Source organism: Lepidothrix coronata, unplaced genomic scaffold (assembly GCF_001604755.1).
Source record: "Lepidothrix coronata isolate B3197 unplaced genomic scaffold, Lepidothrix_coronata-1.0 Scaffold38, whole genome shotgun sequence".
Lineage (NCBI taxonomy): Eukaryota > Metazoa > Chordata > Aves > Passeriformes > Pipridae > Lepidothrix > Lepidothrix coronata.
In genome coordinates, this window is record NW_016690218.1 from 2,461,928 (window position 1) to 2,480,782 (window position 18,855).

The 18,855-nt window shown below is 37.5% G+C and overlaps 1 protein-coding gene across 2 annotated transcripts in view; it reads left to right on the forward strand.

Annotated features, from left to right (window-relative positions):
* Positions 1–18,855, forward strand: part of NVL (nuclear VCP-like) — a 37,808-nt gene that overhangs the window by 9,827 nt on the left and 9,126 nt on the right. Inside the window, exons 11-19 of one of the 2 annotated variants that reach the window (XM_017812783.1) lie at positions 600–717; positions 1,170–1,314; positions 4,027–4,297; positions 6,529–6,747; positions 7,384–7,488; positions 8,277–8,339; positions 9,525–9,644; positions 10,344–10,443; positions 17,378–17,484. In XM_017812783.1, coding sequence (XP_017668272.1) covers positions 600–717; positions 1,170–1,314; positions 4,027–4,297; positions 6,529–6,747; positions 7,384–7,488; positions 8,277–8,339; positions 9,525–9,644; positions 10,344–10,443; positions 17,378–17,484 — 1,248 coding nt within the window. Of the gene's footprint in view, positions 1–599; positions 718–1,169; positions 1,315–4,026; positions 4,298–6,528; positions 6,748–7,383; positions 7,489–8,276; positions 8,340–9,524; positions 9,645–10,343; positions 10,444–11,626; positions 11,708–17,377; positions 17,485–18,855 lie in introns of those variants that run through there. The other variant, XM_017812784.1, reaches the window with a different exon arrangement.

Genomic DNA, 18,855 nt, shown 5'->3' on the forward strand with positions numbered 1-18,855 from the left:
ATTCTGTTAGTTACACAAATTATTATTCCAAATTAGTGTTGACTTTTCATGAAGTATGTGGGATTTTAGAACACTTGTAGGAGTTTCTCACTGCTCATTCTTACTTTTTGAACACGGTCAGGCTCTGTAGTAGTCTTGAAGTTACATGACCACATGACCACCTACTACTCCTTTTGTTTCATTATGTGTGTCAGTAACATTAGCTCTTGGAATTCCACAGCTCTAATGTCATTACCAAAACAAACAAAAACCCAAACCAGACCTTCCTTGTGTGGTTTTCGTTTATGGACTTAAGCAGTCAGTCACAATGGAATATTTGTGGGGAACATAAAGCAACACAGAGGTATATTTAAATTCTAAACAGTGTGTAGAGACATTTTGAATCTCACACCTTAATTATTCCATAGGCTCAGCTCAGCGCAGTTTCATAGTCTGGTGACTTTCCAGATAGTCAGAAAGAACAACAGAATTGTTCCAGGAGCAGTTGATTGGGCAGCAGATTGACAATAATAATTATAGATCAGTAAACAGGAAAAATTCTTTCCTGTAGTACACCCTGCCAGTGTCATTTTGTAATTATTAATATTTTTTGTTCCTAGTCCAGTGCACCGTGTGTCCTTTTCATTGACGAGATTGATGCAATCACCCCAAAAAGAGAAGTTGCATCCAAGGACATGGAGCGCAGGATTGTTGCTCAGTTCCTGACTTGTATGGACGGTCAGTCTCAGGAACATCTGTGCTAAACTCAAATTTCTGATTATCAGGCTCACTGCCTGCTTTACTTCAGTAGTGATGTGTTGTTACTTTAGAGGAGCTGGTGGTAATGATTTTTCATGTTTTGGCACTGTGGGGAGCGGTGGGAAGATTCTTATGGATTTGATATTATTTTCACAGTGGTCTGTCTAGCATTATATAAGGCTGTCTGTTGCATAAGCAGAAATAATGGAAATAGCTGTTGAATTTAATTTGAAATGCTTATTTTTGCTCGATTGTTCAAAATGCAAGTTTTAGGTAGTAGAAATAAAGATAAACAGCAGTGACTGTGGGTTAGTTTATCTGTGCTGAGTGTTTTCATGTGCTGCAGAAACAGAGTCCCACAGATACTGGAACAAAGTTGGGACAGTGAGCATGAGTATTAACTTCCTTCCTTCCTTCCTTCCTTCCTTTAGACTTGAATAATGTGGCTGCCACTACCCAGGTCCTTGTTATCGGAGCAACAAACAGACCTGACTCACTGGACCCTGCGCTGAGGAGAGCTGGGAGATTTGATCGGGAAATTTGTTTAGGGATCCCAGATGAAGGGGCAAGAGAAAAGTATGTGTTACGAACTTTAACCTTGTTTATGATTAGTTAGTAATTAAGGAAGTAATGTGTGAGTTAACATATGAATTAAAGAAAAGTACTTTATTATGTTTAGTCCTATTCGTGCCTGTTCACACCTGTGGATCAGCACAGACTGAAAAGTGCAGAAGACGTTGTGTGCATCTACTCTTTGTCTTGGTAGCTATGTCTATATTTGGAGTGGTTTCCTTTCTTGTGTGCAAATCTGCTTTTAGCATTACTAAAAGCAGATTTAGTAATTACCCATTATTAATGGGTTTTCAAGTGCCTTAACAGTATAGATGACGGAGTCAAATGTATATTTTCTCTTTTTCAGGAAGTTAACATTCTGTCTTTGGTGTTCCCTGTGTAACCATTAAATTAGGAACATAAGTATAGCCCATTTTTCAGTCCTCTCAAGCACATACCTTAAGCAATAAGCCTAGGATCTTCATTCCAGTCCTCATGGAAATACACCAGTCCAGGCATTAAGCTGAGCTGCATCCTCTGTTGTGTAACTGGCCCTTTTTTCTCCAAAGAACTGTGACTGTCAGACTAGGTTAAAAGTAATAAATCTGGTTTTGCTTTCTTAATTAAAAAGGAACTGCTACTCATTTCCACAACAGCAGAAAACACAGGAAGGGAAGTTTAAAAACAGTTGTGGGTTATCTTGTTATAGAAAGGAAAGGAAGGTTAAAGGATAAGTTCCTTCAACCTCAACTAATCATATTTCTAAGGTGGCTTTTGTTTGGATTTCTTTTCCTCCCTTCCTCCAGATCTACAGCCCTATAGGAATTATGTTCCTCTTTGTTGTGGGAAAACACGCAGATAGTTAGAGGCAGAACTAAAGAGTTAACTGATGAGAGTTCTGATTCTGTGGTAGTTCTTAGGATTGTGTTAAAAGTGATATTCCCAGAAATAGCAATGTTTTGAAGGACAGGAGTTGTGAATGGCAAAGTCATTGTAGTGTGTAGAGGTTGTTCACAGGCTGGAGAGTAGTCGTATTGGTTCATACTGTTGTTTTGTACAGTTGTTTGTATTTATGTTCCTGGAGGTGTAGGCTTACTGTTGATTTTGTTTTCTTTTTAAATTATTCCTTCCCACCCTGCTTTTCTGTTTTGTTTTGTTTTGACAGGGAGCATGGGGACGGTGCTGTTCCTTTATTTTAAAATGAAAGAGTCGTAAAGAAACAGAAATCCTTATAATGTGCTGACTTAGGATAAATGAGTCTTGCTGAAGGCAGACTTTGAACTGCTTAGTTGAGGTTCCACAGCCTTAGCAGGATGGAGTAGGGTGAGGATCTGGAGATCTTGCTTTACTTGCAGTGTTTTCTTATACGTGTATGAAGCCCGTGAAGGAAAATAATATCTGTAGGACACAAGTTCAGAACGAGCCATTTATAGTTCTTAACTTTTTGCACTTTGACTCAGTTGATTAGCTACAGCTGCTGTCAGACAGGTTGAAAAATTCTTGAGAACCACACCAATATCACTAAAAAAGCTTTAAAGGAGAGAAGATGACTCTTATCAGTGGGGGAGGCAAACAGATGGAACATTATAATTTCAGAGTTTTGAATAGCTTCATCATGTGTTTCTTTCATAACTTTTCTGTAGTTTCATTACTTGATCTGGAAATAATTTAAACTAGTTTCATTGGAACTAGAAAGTATGTTACTGATCTTCACTTCTTTGGTTTGTGCTGCCTCTTTAAAATATTTTCCCAATGAAGTGATGTTTTCCCATTTTAAACAAGTTGATTTGATCCCTTTCCTCAGAGTTCTGCCAGTTTCTGTGAAGTGACATTGGCTTTTGCATTTTTTTTTTTTTTTGACCAGCCATTTAGTTTTCAGTTGTCCTTGCCTTGGAAGAGCAGCCAGAAGTCTTGATGGACCTTAAAGAAGACTTTAAAGCTTCAACTTTGATACAGAGTGAAAAAGCTCCCATTAAAAAAAAAAAAAGTGCAGAGCTTAGCACTTCACTGTCAGTTACATAAAGCTGTTTTGTATTAGTGAGGGAACTACATAAGTAGGTGTAACTTTAGCTTTTGAGTGAGGATGAGGTAACACATGAGTTGCACACATAAGCTGTGTGCACAGTAAAACTATTGGAAGTTTTATTGGGGATACAGGAAATATCTGCTGACAAATTCCACTGACAATGGCCAGGGAAAGATACTGAAGGTTAGAAGATAGGGCGCCACACAGTCTGATTTCATTTGCTCCTTGCAGAATAATTTATTGTGAGTGTTCTTCAATGCATAACTAAAAATGGGATGGAACAGACTATGCAGACTAATGTAGTTAGGAACACAAAGTTAAATATCTTAATGGATAACCTGTGTGCATCTCTGTGGTACACTCTGAGACCTAGTCTGTCGATTTGGAATCATAAACTAAAGTTTAAAGAATCTAAAATACTTAGATTCACCAAAACTGGCTTTTACCCACCGATTGGCATTGCCTGGTTGATGCTGTTAGTTTTGAAGAAGTAAAAGGAAATATATAGCACATTTTTGTGGATTTCAGAGCACATTTTTGTGGATTTCAGTGTTCGTTACCTCATAGTTGAGTGAAAACTTCCCACTGTACTTTTTCGGTTCAGATGGACTGAAAGAGTCCTTAAATCCATGCTGTTTGTTTTCATACATACTGAAAAAACCAAAGCTACAGCTTCACCTTTTCTTTTTTTATTCCCTCTATTCAATTAGAATTCTTCAGACTTTGTGTCGAAAACTTAAGCTGCCAGAGTCCTTTGAGTTCCGTCCTTTGGCACGGCTGACTCCGGGCTATGTGGGAGCCGATCTGATGGCGCTGTGTCGAGAGGCAGCGATGTGCACAGTGAACAGGGTCCTGATCAAATCTGAGGAACAGAGAAGGAAACACGCACAGGCTGGAGGAAACACAGCTGAAGAAAGCATGGGAATGGGAGCAGACATCCCGGTGGAAGAGGGCACCAAACAACTAGAACTTCCTCCTAAGGTATTTATTCCTCGAAGCATGTATTTCTAATGTCTGAAGGGTTGAGCCATTTTATAGTTATAAAAGTCATTGCTCATGAATTTTCAAACATCTATGGCCAGTGTAATATTAAATTTGGTTTTAGAGATGTCAGCTACTAAGACAGGAGCTTAACTCCTAATGACCCATGTAATGGGTCTGAATAAGTGGCTCTCAAAACCCAGTCCTCCTAAAAGTCACGTTCATGTTTTATACAAGGTGTGGTTTTTCCACTGGATTTTTTTGTTGTTGTTTGTGCTGTACTGTTTTGTTTTCTAGCAGAGCAGAGGCTAAAAGGGCAGCTGTATCTCTCTTCAAAAGTATGTCAACTGTTAACAGAATTTTAAAAATATTAGACTTGCACTGAGTTTTCTGCACAAGCTACTTGCTGTGCCCTCAGTGAAATCTCTATTATGATGCCTGGGGTTCTTCCCTGACTTGGTCGAGTTAGAGTAAATATTTAAGCAGTCTGTGTTTTCCCTCCAGCTATATGTTTACTTGAGGTAAATCAAATTTGTATCTAGTACCTGTAGCAAGTTTGAGGAAGAGATGAGCTGTTAATTTGCAGGACACCTGGAACTCTGTTGCAGAAAATAGCATTTCTAGTGCTAGAATTATTCTATGACCCAAGTAACATGATGTGGTTAGTGAAGCACGACAACTTTATATAGAAATCCTTGGGCCTATTTCTCAAAACGTGGAGTCTGTATGTGCCTTTATGATGTGCAGGCTTCCTAAAGATTTGCCTAGAGAAGTAAAAAAAAGTAGGCTTAAATCCACATTGTACTTAGATTCTGTTTTTAGAGGGACTGACAAAGAAAACTGTTACTGTAATTGCAAAAACCAGTGTAAAAAGCTGTAGTAAGCCTTTGTATTACTGTAACATAACCATACTGCAAACCTCCCAGTGTTTCCTGGGGCCTGATGCAGCCAAAAGAAAGTGGGGAAGGGCAGGTAGTTGCAGCTTTTATCAACATCACCATCATCAAAGGGGTCATTGAGAATGAGGAAGTCTAATCCTAACAAAGCCATATTTTGATAGCTGGCAGGAGGTTGACATAGTCTAATACAGGGTATTGTCATTAAAACCCTTTTATTATGTTTATAATGGAAAAATAAACATACAAAACCTTTAAAAACCATTCACACAATTCAAGTAAACAAACCCAGTGGTCTTGGCTATTTCAGAGTTTCTCTTAATGGTTCTGTTAAGAAGAGGAGCGAGGGCTTAAGAGGGATATCAGACACTATAAAGACTTCTGTTTCTTTTTGGTCAGTTGTAGAGCTGTCCTGGTTGAAACTGATAGGAAGTGATATTTTTCCTGTATACCACTGTAGGAAAAATGTTGAAACTTAACAGAATTTTTACTTTTCTTTTTTCTCCCTCTATCTTATAGTGAAAATCCTGATATAATTTTACTCATGATGCAGTACCAGTTTGCTTTGATGCTGCCTCTCTGTATTAGAACAGTATTTATGTTGTGAAGGTATAAAGTTCTTGGATTAAGTATTTTCTAGGGTAGTTTCCCCAGTAAGGAACTGACTGGGGAAATTGGAGCTTACCTCCTTGGGGCACTGTGGTCTGCAACGTGGAACAGTGTAGAAAAGCATTACCCTGCATCTCTATTCTGTTTGCCCAAACTTAATCAGGGTTTGATTACAAAACCAGGTCTAGTCTGGCTGAGGAAATGAGTCGATGACTTGAAATCAGACTGTGTTAAATGAAAGTGTATATTCTAGAAGCGTGTTAAGAGTTTTAAAGGTTTACTTGTAACTGAATATTCTGCAAATTGTTGAAATTGTGCTGTTCAGCAGAGTTTTTCACTTTTCTCTTGAAAGCAGTTTCTTGTTAAAAACAGAGTTAATACATATAAATAATACATAGTTTGGAAATTTCAGCATGGAAATAACTTTCTCCTAATCAGTGTGGGAGGAGCAGTAGGAAGAATTGGAAGACAAAATACACATTCTAGCTCAGTTTCTGTATATCTAAATCAAGATTTTAGCCTCACTCAGTGCTTTCACATGTGCTAAATGTACACAGAGCTTTCCTGGAATGTTTTTATCGTTATTATGTAGAGTACACATGAAATATGTAAATCGCTATTACTGTGGTTGATAGTTGAAGTATTGCTTTGAAAAAGCTCTTAAAATGGTTCTTGAAGTCCAGTCCAGTACATAATCTTTTTGTTTTCCTTTCCATGTACCCTAAGGATGAATTGCAGAGACTTTTGGATTTGCTGAAGAAGCAAGACCCCTTGCCTGAGGAGCAGCTGCAGAAGCTGTGCATTGAGATGAATGATTTTATTGTTGCACTGTCATCAGTGCAGCCCTCTGCCAAGAGAGAAGGCTTTGTCACAATCCCTGATGTGACATGGGCAGATATTGGAGCCCTGGAGGATGTTCGGGAGGAGCTGACCATGGCAATATTGGTATGTCTTAACCTTACTTTCAAAGATTTCTTGCACTTCCCCTTATGTAGGAAATAAAACTGTGTTTGTTTTTAATTTTTATTTCAGGCATAATGTTCTGCTCATGAGTTCTAACGTGCAACAAACTAGAAATTTTGCAACATCTTTATTTAAAAGAGTTAGGCTTCTGTATTTTGCTTTAAAATTACATGTATTTAAATACATGTAAAAGGACACGTATTTAACATTTTGCTTTCTGTATTCATGCTTGCAGTGTGTTTGTGTTGCTCAATCTTTAAGTAGTCTAAAAGTGTTGTACCACCAACCTTGGTTATGCAACTGCCAAACAAAGAATTGGAGACTGCTTAGCTGGAAGCTTAGCAGTTTTGCTGCCAGTCAGAGGGTTTCTTAACACGAGTACCTTAAGATTAGAACTTGGGTAAATAAAATCTTTGCCTCTCAGTAACGATACTTCTCCCATTTTGGGGTACTTATTAGTGCAAGATAATAAGATGCCAATTGACTCTTTATTCTTTTAGCCTATAAAGAATTGGAATAAAGAACTTGCTTATGAATGATTTTTCGTCCAACTGTGCCTGAAATTAAAAGTTTCATGTTAGCTTTATGTCACAGGTAACTATGATAATTTCTTTTTAGGCACCTGTGCGAAACCCAGAGCAGTTTAAAGCTCTGGGCCTGACTACTCCAGCTGGTGTCCTGCTGGCAGGGCCTCCAGGATGTGGCAAAACACTGTTAGCTAAGGTAAGACATTTTCTAGACATACTTAAAAATACTGGAGAATCTTCTTGAAGTGGATGGTTTTGTAGGAGTGACTGAATCTGCATGGTGGTGCCAGAAGTTGGGCTTTTGCACGAATTCTCATCAGAAAATTAAATTTAGGCCTCTGTGCTGAAGTTATTTGATTTTCTTGTCATTAAGTTACAATTTTGCTTGAATTGAGAGGGAATTACTGCAAAACTTGAAGGAATAAATTGATTGAGAAGAGAGAAGCAAGGATGAGAAGAAACTCTATTGAATAACCACTTCTATGGAATATTTCACTGTAACTAAATTATATATTTGGAAGTCCTCTACACTCTACTGTATTTATGTAATTGTTGTGTTTACCTTACTGAAAATACTTTTGTTTTCCTTCATGAGCATTTCAGTTCTTACAGGCCCTCCATGTAAATGTAGATAATTGTTCAAGTTTCAGATTGTCACTCACCTTTGTCTTCAGATGCTCTTATGTAGTTTCATATCTCCTTAACTCCCACTAATTATTGAGAATTCTTCAACTGATATGAGAGGGGATGGAGTGTGAATCTGGAACACTGCCTCATTAAAGAGAGAACACCTTGCTAAATTCCCTGCTCCCCTCCCAGTCTTAATTGCATGTAATTATACTTTGTACTGTTTTCTGTATTTTACAAACAGTTGATAACTATGTTCCTTCCCTTATGTTTGTTTATTGCTCCGTGGACAGAACCAAAGAAGCCATGATAAATGTGTGTTTTACATATATGCATCTCTCTTTGCCTTTTTGATAGGCCGTGGCCAATGAGTCTGGACTGAACTTCATATCTGTGAAAGGTCCTGAGCTGCTAAATATGGTATGTGCTAATCGTTGTGCTTTTGTTATTTATGGAATTCTTGTCCAAAGTGGGGCAAGAAAAATTCCTGGTAATCACACAACTGATACTTGTACAACTAAAGTTGCCTTCTTTAACCTCAGCTTTAAGTTTTTAAGCAGTGAAGTTGTTCATGTGAAAAGGAAAAAGCCATCTGTGTAGTTTAAGTATATTGGTTTAAATTACCAGGCAGATGGAGCCTTCTTGACTAAAGTAGGATATCTGAATAACCAATTAAATGCATCACTGCTTATGTAGCATGTAGATTTTAAATGTCAAGAGATAAAAGTGCTCTAGTTCAAATTTTTGCAGCACTGGGCTTAGAAGTGTTGTGATATAACTTCAGTCTCTTTTGGAGTCAAGAGAGTGTGTTTAACTGAGCAAGATGTCTGCAGCCCACATCTCAAAAGACCATGGCAGTTATCTGTTTATCAGTAATGTGGAAGCCAAAATCAATATACTGGATTTGATTAATCTCTTCTCAAACACTTATTTATGTGTATTTCAAGTATAGATAAAGGCAGGAAATACAGCACTTACGTTAATCAGGAGCCCTACTTCCTGGTGGAATGCAGCAAAAATGGTTGGCTGTGATTCAGAGACTGTGTTAACACATAAATTGAATCAAAACATGTTTGTGTGGAAAAAATTAAGTGTTTGCATTTATAGTTTTGCAGCCCCTGCCCCTACAGTTCACCATTCAAAGTGAAATGCTGGCTGACTCTTCAGTTCCCTACTGCCAAGCCTGTGTCTTCGGGCAACTGCTCTATGAACTTCAGATGTTCATTGTGTTCACATTGCTCACTGGGTTTGTTCGTGAACAGTGGAACAACAAGGTCCTTAATTAAGACCGTATTTGTTAGTTCTCATCACCAGAATGATGGCAAGTTACATTTATTCCCCTGAAAGGAGGAATTCTGTTAAACTCTGAATGTACTGCAAACTGTAAAAAGTGAACTAGTGATAATTAGTTCCTGTGTAAATCTTGATCAGTAGGGAAACGGAGATAACAGACTGTTATCAGAAGCAAACTGGTTAGTAGGTTGCATTTCTCCCTTGCAAAGTACCTCATATCTGTTTAAAACTATATTTTATTTTTTTTTTACCCAAGCAAAATCTTCATGTCTTACATTGTTTCAACGTAATTTGTCTTTCTTTTTTTTTTAGTATGTTGGTGAAAGTGAACGTGCTGTACGTCAGGTATTCCAGCGTGCCAGGAATTCAGCCCCCTGTGTTATATTTTTTGATGAAGTCGATGCTTTGTGCCCTCGGAGGTCTGACCGTGAAGTGAGTCTGTCTTAAAATATCTCCATAAAGAAATAATCTCAGTTGCAGCGTTTTGGTTTTTTTTTAGCCACAGAAGTACCCAAAAGGTATCAGTATCTCACAAGAAAAGCAATCTCTTAGGCTTTCTGTCGTTTGAGGAAAAATATTTTGGTCAAGTTTTATAAAGCTTAATACTTTTTTTAATACACCTATATAGAAAAAATATCCAGAGAGATTCAGGTTAAGCTGTTGAATTTGGTTATAAGATGTCACTACTATGGAGTTAAATGTTAACTCTCAGTAGCTCATCTGATACTCTCTTTCAGAGGTTTAAATATTTGAGAACTTTTTTCCCCTCAAAAAAATGAATACTGAGAAATTTTGTGTTTGTCTTTTTGAGGTAGATGTCAGAACAATTAGTATAAATACTTGTATGTACTTCTTCAAGTGAGCACTTTAGTTTGAATTGGAAAGAAGAGGTTTGCCACATGTTAAAAGTGTGTGTCGGGTGTATAGATAGCATGAATTTGGGATGGAAACACACTAAGAGTATGGTGGAAGGAATCCGGAATGCAGCTACAGTGAAAGTGTGAAAAACAAACTTTTTCTTTGAGTAGTATTTCAGTGCAGGGAGCTAGTAGATCTTTTGTTTCTTTTACTTTGAAATATTCACATTCCCACCGTTTCCTCAATTTTGTTGACAAATTTCTCCTTTTAAAGTCAGGAGCCAGTGTCCGAGTAGTTAACCAGCTGCTCACCGAGATGGATGGTCTGGAGAATCGTCAGCAGGTTTTCATTATGGCTGCCACAAACAGGCCAGGTAAGGACCCAAAAATCATAAATGAGAGATCAGACATCCTTGATTCTCTTCTAATGAAATCACATGTTCTTAAATATTTGAATTCTATAACTAAGCTTGTTCTGTCCTTAAAATTACAGTGTCTGCTCAAATCCAAACCTTTTCTGCTCTGTTAATCTGTGTCATGTTCATGTGGCAGTGTGAGATGAAGCAACTTCTTTAGAATGTGTCTTAATTAGCATGTGGTACCACTGCTGTAAAGTGTTTTGAAAGACCTTTGACTGCTTTGAACTTTGCATTGTCTCCTTGGAACATAAAAGAAGAACAGAGAACTAAAATGTAATTTATGTATTTTTTTTAATTCTTAAACTGATTTTCTGTCTAAAGCAACCTTAGACTCTCAAGCCTTCTACATGGTGAAGGATGAGCAGTAGGTGCTTAAATCTGTATCTGCTTGTACCAGTTCTTTGATTTAAAGTGGTAAATTTTCCTGGCATGAATTTGATGATCCTGACCTATCTAATCCAATGTAGAATAGAGAGTAAGGTTATACAATGTAGCCCATCTATATATAGGTGCAGTTGGATGTACCAAGGGTGTTCTTACCAGTGTCATCAAGTTGCCTTAGGAAAGAGATCTCTCCCTAAATTAGTTATGCTAGTGCAGGCATTTATATCAAGCAGGCTTATTTATTCATGTTTCTCAAGGGTTTCATATCTAATTACTGACTTGTCATTATCTCTGACTGGTAGCTTGGGCTGGGAATTCCAACACTTCTGAAGTTGAGGAAGCACCCAGCTTTACTTCCTGCAGTTCCACTTCAGCAGGGTGTACACGAGGCCAGTGCTTTTAGGGCTGGTCTGTGTGTGTGGCAATGCTCTGAGCTCGGGATTCCTTTTGTGGAGGCAGCTGAATGCAACACTTCAGTAGCTTCACAAGGGCCAGTTTAGAATAAATGTTGCTCAGATGTTAAGTTCGAGGTATGAGTGCTTGTGTGTGGCAGGTTTGTCCTAATTCCCTGATTTAGATTTACACTGATTCAGTATTTATGGGTCTCATTTTCATGCATATGTGAAATCTGTAGTGTTGTTAACCCCTCCCTTTAAGCCTTATAGTGGATGCATTTTTACCATTAAGTTGTTATAAAGTACCTCTGGAATGGTTTGAGGATCTCTTTTTCTTTTTTCTTTTTTTTTCTTTTCAGTTTTAAGAAGTCTCTATTGCCTTGTTCAGCTGCAGTAGCAGATGTACTGTTTTACCATACAGAAATAGTTAAAACTACAAAACTTCCCTGAGTAATGAGGTTTGGACTAATATTTGAGGGCAGCTGGAAAATCTGTGAGGCATGAAATCAGTGGTGTATTACTAGTCAGTGACATTAATGAAAAAAAGTGAATTTGAGGTAAAAATGCCAAATGTAAAGAAAATGCAAAGGCAGGGATAACAAATACAATCATCCAATTAAAGGGTATAAATGTGTCTGCAAATTCTGTAAAAGGAAATCAGTTTCATCTTGATAAAGATACAAAGAGTTGTTTTGCCAACATAATAAAATAATTTTTTCTGAATGAGCAAGCTTGGCACACCCAGCTTCTGCTAGAGGAGAGAGTTATTCATGCAGTTTGGATGGGATGGATCTCTTGCTTCAGAAGGACATCAGCTGTGTGTATGAATAATATTTTGGATAGGTTTAGACCATAAATTTTTCCTGTGATATCTGCATTTGTCAGTGTGAGAAAATACAGTTTCCAATTTATGCAGCTTTTATCAGAACAACTTCTACTGAAGTTGTGGTTAAATTGGGGAAGTGATTTTTCTCAGTTTATGCACTTTTTATTGGGCCTAGGGAAGAGGCATTGTTCACCAAATTAAAGTTTTCTAGTATGGTGTGGTCAGTTAATAGGAGCACACTGCAGGTAGTGTCTGTTCTAGCAGAGCACTCTTACTGCCCTAGGAATTAGATCTCTAAGCAGAGACCTGTAGAAGAAGCACAGCTTATACTGGCTACTATATTTAAATGATTCCCACAAACAATGAAAGTTGCAGTGCCTGAAAAGGTCTTTAAGTCTGACATTTGTATGACAGATTTTTCTGTCATAGTTATGGTGAATAGAGGTGCTGGTGGGGGGATTGTGTTACATAAATCTGAATAATATACTATTACTGTGAAGTGTGAGTTCTCATGTTTTTTAATCGATGTTAGTGTAATTTATTGGGAGAGAAGATGGCTTTTCAAGACGCTTCTCTTTTAGAGTGGTTGCAGGCATGCTAGCTTTGAGAGTTGTTTGCTGGTACTGTTCATGTTAGTGTGTGTTGTTAGCACTGTCATCTCAGAGACTAATATTAAATAATAACAGTGACAAAAACAATAATAATGACAATAATAATAGCAGTAGGATAGCAGTGGCTCAACCATCTTTGGCACCAAGGTACGTTCCTGGCACAGCAGTTCCAGTGTGGTGCTGGCATCTGTGACAAGGTATTATTGTGAAATAGTGATGTTTTATGTACCCCATGGCTGAAGACTGACAACTCCTTTTTTTTTTTTATAAGAGCTTTTAAGGACGTGGAAGACTCTAATTCCTGTTTTACCAAAAGGGTAGGTAGGCACAGTAGATTGGTTCCTTTGTTTATCATATACAATCTGCAAGTGGTGATTCTTATTCTGGCAGTGCTGAAATAAGCCTTTGATGTGCCCTAAAAAGCAAGATATTTGGGTGTTTTTTGCATTTACTCAGTGACTTTGAAAGTCCTCTGTAGATATTTCTTGACTGCTTCTAAATTAGCAGGGATGCAGTATTCCCAACACGATCTCTTTCCACCTAAATGCAGAACCAATGTCAAACTGTCTGAACAGGATTAAACTTTTAAGGCACTCAATGTCATTAGAGAGAGAGGAAAAAAAAGGAGGCAGAAATATCTTGTCCTGTTAGAACCTTTATGGGTCACAATTATTATATTCTTTTTCAGTCTACTTCCTTCCCCAGATTTGAGATTAAATACTACAAAACCATCAAGTACTACTGTTAAATAATACCTATAATATCCCACAAATTTCCAGTTATCAATGTGAGTTTCAGCAGATACTGCTGCTTTCTGCTCTTCTCTTACTTCCCCAGGCTTTGAAGGTTTATAAACTCTTAGAGAATGCTGACCAAGGCATCATCAGCAGCATTTACCTGGGATCTAAGGAACTGATATAACATGGACAGGAAAGAAGTGAAACACTGCAAACTGACAGTGCTTTTAAGCTTGATGTAAAGTGTGATGATGTCTTTGCTTTTCTTTATGGCCTCTTCCTCCAGCTTTTTTTAATTAATTCTTGTAAAATTCCCTGCCTGCTCTTATCTTTCAGAATGGTCCTAGTTTCAGTGAGTTCTGTTTTTCTCCTAGCAAGTTTGTTAGTTTTCTAGAGCTGTTCACCTGAACCACGTGTTTTGAAACACAGTAAAAAAATCTTCAGTCTTAGACAAGTTACGGTTTTGTTTGGGGGATTGTTTGGTTTTTTTTACCTGTTTATACATGTTGCTGAACTAAAGGCAAGATAAGATCTAAGAAAAGCACTTAATACGTGAGGCATGGAACAATTTCTTTCATAATAGTTCTAATTCACATAAATTATATTTCTGCCTTTCAGCAGCCCTTGAATGTTACATATCTTTCACAGTAACTTCAGTTGTTAACTACAGTGTTCATCTGGAGTCTCAGAAAACCTTTTAGGGCTTCTGATCCTGCATTTCAGAACATCACAAATGTGAGGGCCTAGATCTCATATACTTCAAATGGGATTTTTTAAATGCTCTAGTAAGCATAGGAGAAGTTTGGTGGGCTCAGCACAGTAGTCATTGTTGCTGGTATGCACTGAACTTCTGTAAATGTGGACTCCTGTAGGGTTAAGACATGAATAATCAACTGGAAGTTCTATTGTACAACAATAGAGTGTCAAAATATAGGAATTCGTGCAAAGATACTTTCAATAGAATTCAATGATTCTGTAAAATTTTGCAGTAGTTTGAAGAGCAGTGTAGAAAAGTGAAATATTACATAATTCTCTAAAGATTAGTGCCTGTTTTAACCTTTAAAAATAAAGCAAGGGATGGATATACTCCAAATGTCTTCTTATGTAATTTTGTCAAATTATTTGGATAATGATACAGTGTCTTCTAATGACACAGTCAATGCCATTGACCACGTCAGAAAGACACAAAATTATTAGTTGGATATTTCTCTTAGTAGAAGTATAGTCCTTCTGTGAGACAACCACTTGGAAAAAGGAGTGTTGTGTTTTATCACATTTCCATGCTTTGCTTTCCTTCCAACTTGAGAGATAATAATAGGCTTTGAAAGAGTATCTGTGATAACTACCTTAACTTCATTAAAATGTTAAATGTATCTAAAATGAGTTGACTCTCTTCTGTTTAGATAAGTTTCGAGATAATAGATATGGAGGGAGCGTTATGATTTATCAGGGTGGAATGCTTTGAAATTCCTAAAAGGAGAACATTATTCAGTTTTTTTAACTGGATATGAAGTGGATCTAACGAGTAAATTTGTCCAATAAGTAAATACTAATTTTCTGGGTTACGTGACATGAATTTTCAAGAACTTCAGGCCCAGGTCTCAACCAGAAGAGTGAAGTGAATGGATTCCTAAGGAGATGGGGAGTGTAGATCTGTGTTTTCAACTTTAGTGTGGCCTTGTTGTTGTAAACCACCATTACTGCAGCTTATCTAGTTAGTGTGAGTTGTGGTACCTCTTTGAATGTGGGCAATGTTACCATTTCCATACAAAAAGATGAATGCATCTTTAGACTGTATCACTCACCTCATGTTGTTGGACAAATAGCATGGCAAGTACCATGTTCTCAGCATGCAGAGTGGAAACAGTATTTTCTGTATCAAGCTTAATATTTTTAAAGAGCTTTTGGAACTTCAGAATGGGAAAATTGTCAAGTGCACGTTGTTGTAATGCAATCCTTATTGAGAGTATTTTTTTTTATGTTTGTAATTGATATGTTGAGTGAACTTAGTCATCTTATGTTAATAATGTGACAAGACTTCCATCCACAGAAACACAAAACCAGGAGAGTGCACTTGTGCCAAAAGCAAGATGGACAAACATATAAGTAATATGTTTTTGTCTGGCCTGCTGTGGCAGGGATTCTGTTTAACTCTTGTTTTATCTGGTCTGGATTAAATTAATACATCAAGGCATTCCTTTTTTTTTTTCACCATTGTTGTTGCATTTGCAATAGCTGATTTTTGCCTCCATAGATGCTTCTGCACATGATTGCTATATCATGGAAAAAAAAATGTATGTTTTTGTCCAAGAGAAAGATAATGGAGTTGTCCTTTAAGCATAAGTGAGAGAGTAACTTGAACAAGACTGTGAGCATCTCTAAAAAGTGAATCAAGACTGTATTATAGTAGGATCAAGTAGTTCAAGTCTTGACAGTGTTAAACAAGCTTTTTTCATTTGCAAAAATGGGATAGCTGTGCTTCCATCCTACTGTTTTAGGGCTTGTGTGGTGTTCTCTTTTCTTTAAAACATCTGTACCGGAAGGATTAACAACTTCACTTTTCCCAGTTCTTCACTGTTGGTAAACCCAAATGCATATAGTTTGTCTGTCAGCTACATTTTGTCAAGAGGGTGTAACGAATGTGAGGGTGTTGGCAGCTTTATTTGGAGGCCTTGATAGCTTCCAGTTTAAGACTTAGATGTAGCTATCAACTGTTACTTCTGGGAAAGGTTCAGGCAACAGGTACCTCACACATCCTTAAAACCAGTCTGTTATAGTAAAAGTACAGTTTTATTTGTATCTTCTGCATGTGCTTTTGTGGCTTTGCTGTTCACATTAGTGTAGCATGTAGGATACAGAGTCAGAGAATCATTAGGTTGGACAAGAATCTCTAAGGTCATCAGGTCCAACCATTAACCTGGCACTGCCAAGTCCACCACTAAACCGGGTCCCTGAGCACCACATCTACCCATCTCTTAAGTACCTCCGGGGATGGTGACTCAATAGAATTCCTTAGTGAAACAGAGCAATTAAATATCATTATTGGGTTTTGGTAGATGGGGAAATAAGGCATCGAGAAGCCTTTAGAAACATAATGCAGGCAGTTTGTGCTGAAGTACAGACAGGAATTGAGGCCCTTCACAGGTTATATGCCCTGTTTGTATCTCTTGTTATACCAGTAGTAAATATATCCTGACTTACTGTTTGTGGATATTCAGTCCAAAGCCTGTGGTGCTAAAAGGCTGCTACACATTTCTGATATATTTAAGCTTTGAATGGTTGTCTAGAAATGTTTGTGATAATTTTATCACAAAATAAATTAAAACAATAGTGTTTCTTACTTCTCCACACATAATAAATTAGGAGTCTGCAGTTCTTCCTGGGAAACAAATCGTGTACTTGGCAGCTATATTTTGTGTTTTCACGGATCTCCTATTTTACCATTCAGAAAACTAGTGTGCAGCAGAAATGCAAATGACCAGTAAAATTAAGTTTACATATGGATGGTTATGATTGGCCCTGTGTACTTGTTATCCTTGATTTATCACTGTCCCTTTCAAGCAGATTTGCAATACAGATAGAGTTCCTTCCAATGGAACAAACTGTTATGAATTAATGTGGAATTCCTCAGAAAAAATGTTCTACTTCTGTATTGCCAAATATAGAGTTGTATTCATTTGTGAAGAGATGAAACTGGTATTTATGAGACATTGTTGAGCAGATGCAGCTTAACTGTACTGGGTAGTAGAGATTTCTACTTGACAAAGATGAAACTACTTCAGTCAGCTACTTCAATGCTCAGAGCTTCACATCATAGCACAAATGCTTCTTTGAATCCTGGTACACTTTTTTGCCTGTGTTCCTTCTCATGTGTAGACTTTCCTAAGGGTGTGTCTCAGTTCTGGATGATTTTTTTCTTTTTTTCCCCTCCCTAAGATATAATTGACCCAGCAATCCTGCGTCCTGGGAGACTGGATAAAACACTCTATGTGGGTTTGCCACCACCTGAAGATCGACTGGCTATTTTAAAGACCATCACCAAAGTGAGTATTTGGAAATAAATCCTTATCTTGAAGTTGGGTGGAATGATTTGAGACAAAGTAAATTTTACAAAGAATTGCAGGATCCTGTCTCATGAAACACTTTCAAGTATTACATGAGGTCATAAAAATAAACCATCAGCCCATCTGCTGTCAAATTTGCTGTGAAACTGCAAGGAGTTGATAAATCTTGAGTAAAGCAAACCTGTCAAACATGGAAGCTGCTGCCTTTATGGTCACAGATTGAGTAGATTTAATTAAAAGCTTCCTATCTGTGCAAGTAATGGGCCTAGAAGTGTTTTGTAAGCTTTTTTTTGGGGGGTTCCAGGCATTCACCAGAATGATTCACAAGCTCCAGCTGTATTTGCTCAACAGTAGTTGTGACATTTATTTGCATTCAGGATTAAAGGGAGCTTGTGGTGATAGAGGTTGTAGGTTAAAGTAAATGTGAAAATGTACAACACGTGCCTTCGTGGGTCCTCCCTGTGGGTAACAGCACAATCTGCCACTTCAGCATTTTGGATTATGGAATTCTATGTATTTCTCCAAGTATGGCACAGCAGTAATCAAGGCCTTAAAAAAGAACATACAAAGCATTACGGATTACTTGGATATTTCCTACTTTTCCAGTAGCTCAACATTGATTGTTAAGAGCAGGTGTTCTATCAGATATCTTTTTGAGCTGCAAAGGAGACAAAGTTTTCACTACAGGGGAAAGATAACACTGCATTATGAAAAGTGTGGCAAAAATTATTTAATAAATTAGTAATAAAAGTTAATTCGGACTTGTGTAAGCTAAAGTTGTGGTGCAGGCAGGGGTTGATTCAGAATTCAGAGAGTGAGAACTCGTTCAAACATGTTCTTTCATGACAAAATGCTTGTTCAAAAGATGAACTCTCATTACAAATTCAGGATGTTAGACTTCCCTTCGTTTGTTCTGTGCTTTGCTTCAGGGATGAAAAAACATTAAGTATTCCCCCATTTGCTAGTTGCAGTAGATCAGTTTGTTTCTAAGTTTTATAAAAATATTTCGGTTAATACTTTCTACAACCGTGTTCATAAAGATGATTGACCTTTACAAGATGTTGAGAGAAATTGAGTGTAACATCCATGAATCATTTTTCTGTAAGGAATTATTATTTTTATTTTTTTTTATTTTACAAAATTTATTTTTAAAGGTAATTAGGTATGTGGGGAAATAGGGCAGGAAAGCTTGGTGTGAGACTTCACGGAGGGGAGGGGGGGAAGAAGGTGGTATTAAACAGAACTGATTTCTCTCACTCTCTCACAGATTTCACCTGCTCTCACTCTCACAGCCACATATAGTAGATACACACATCCACCTGGTAGGGCTAGGATCACCTGTGGGAAACA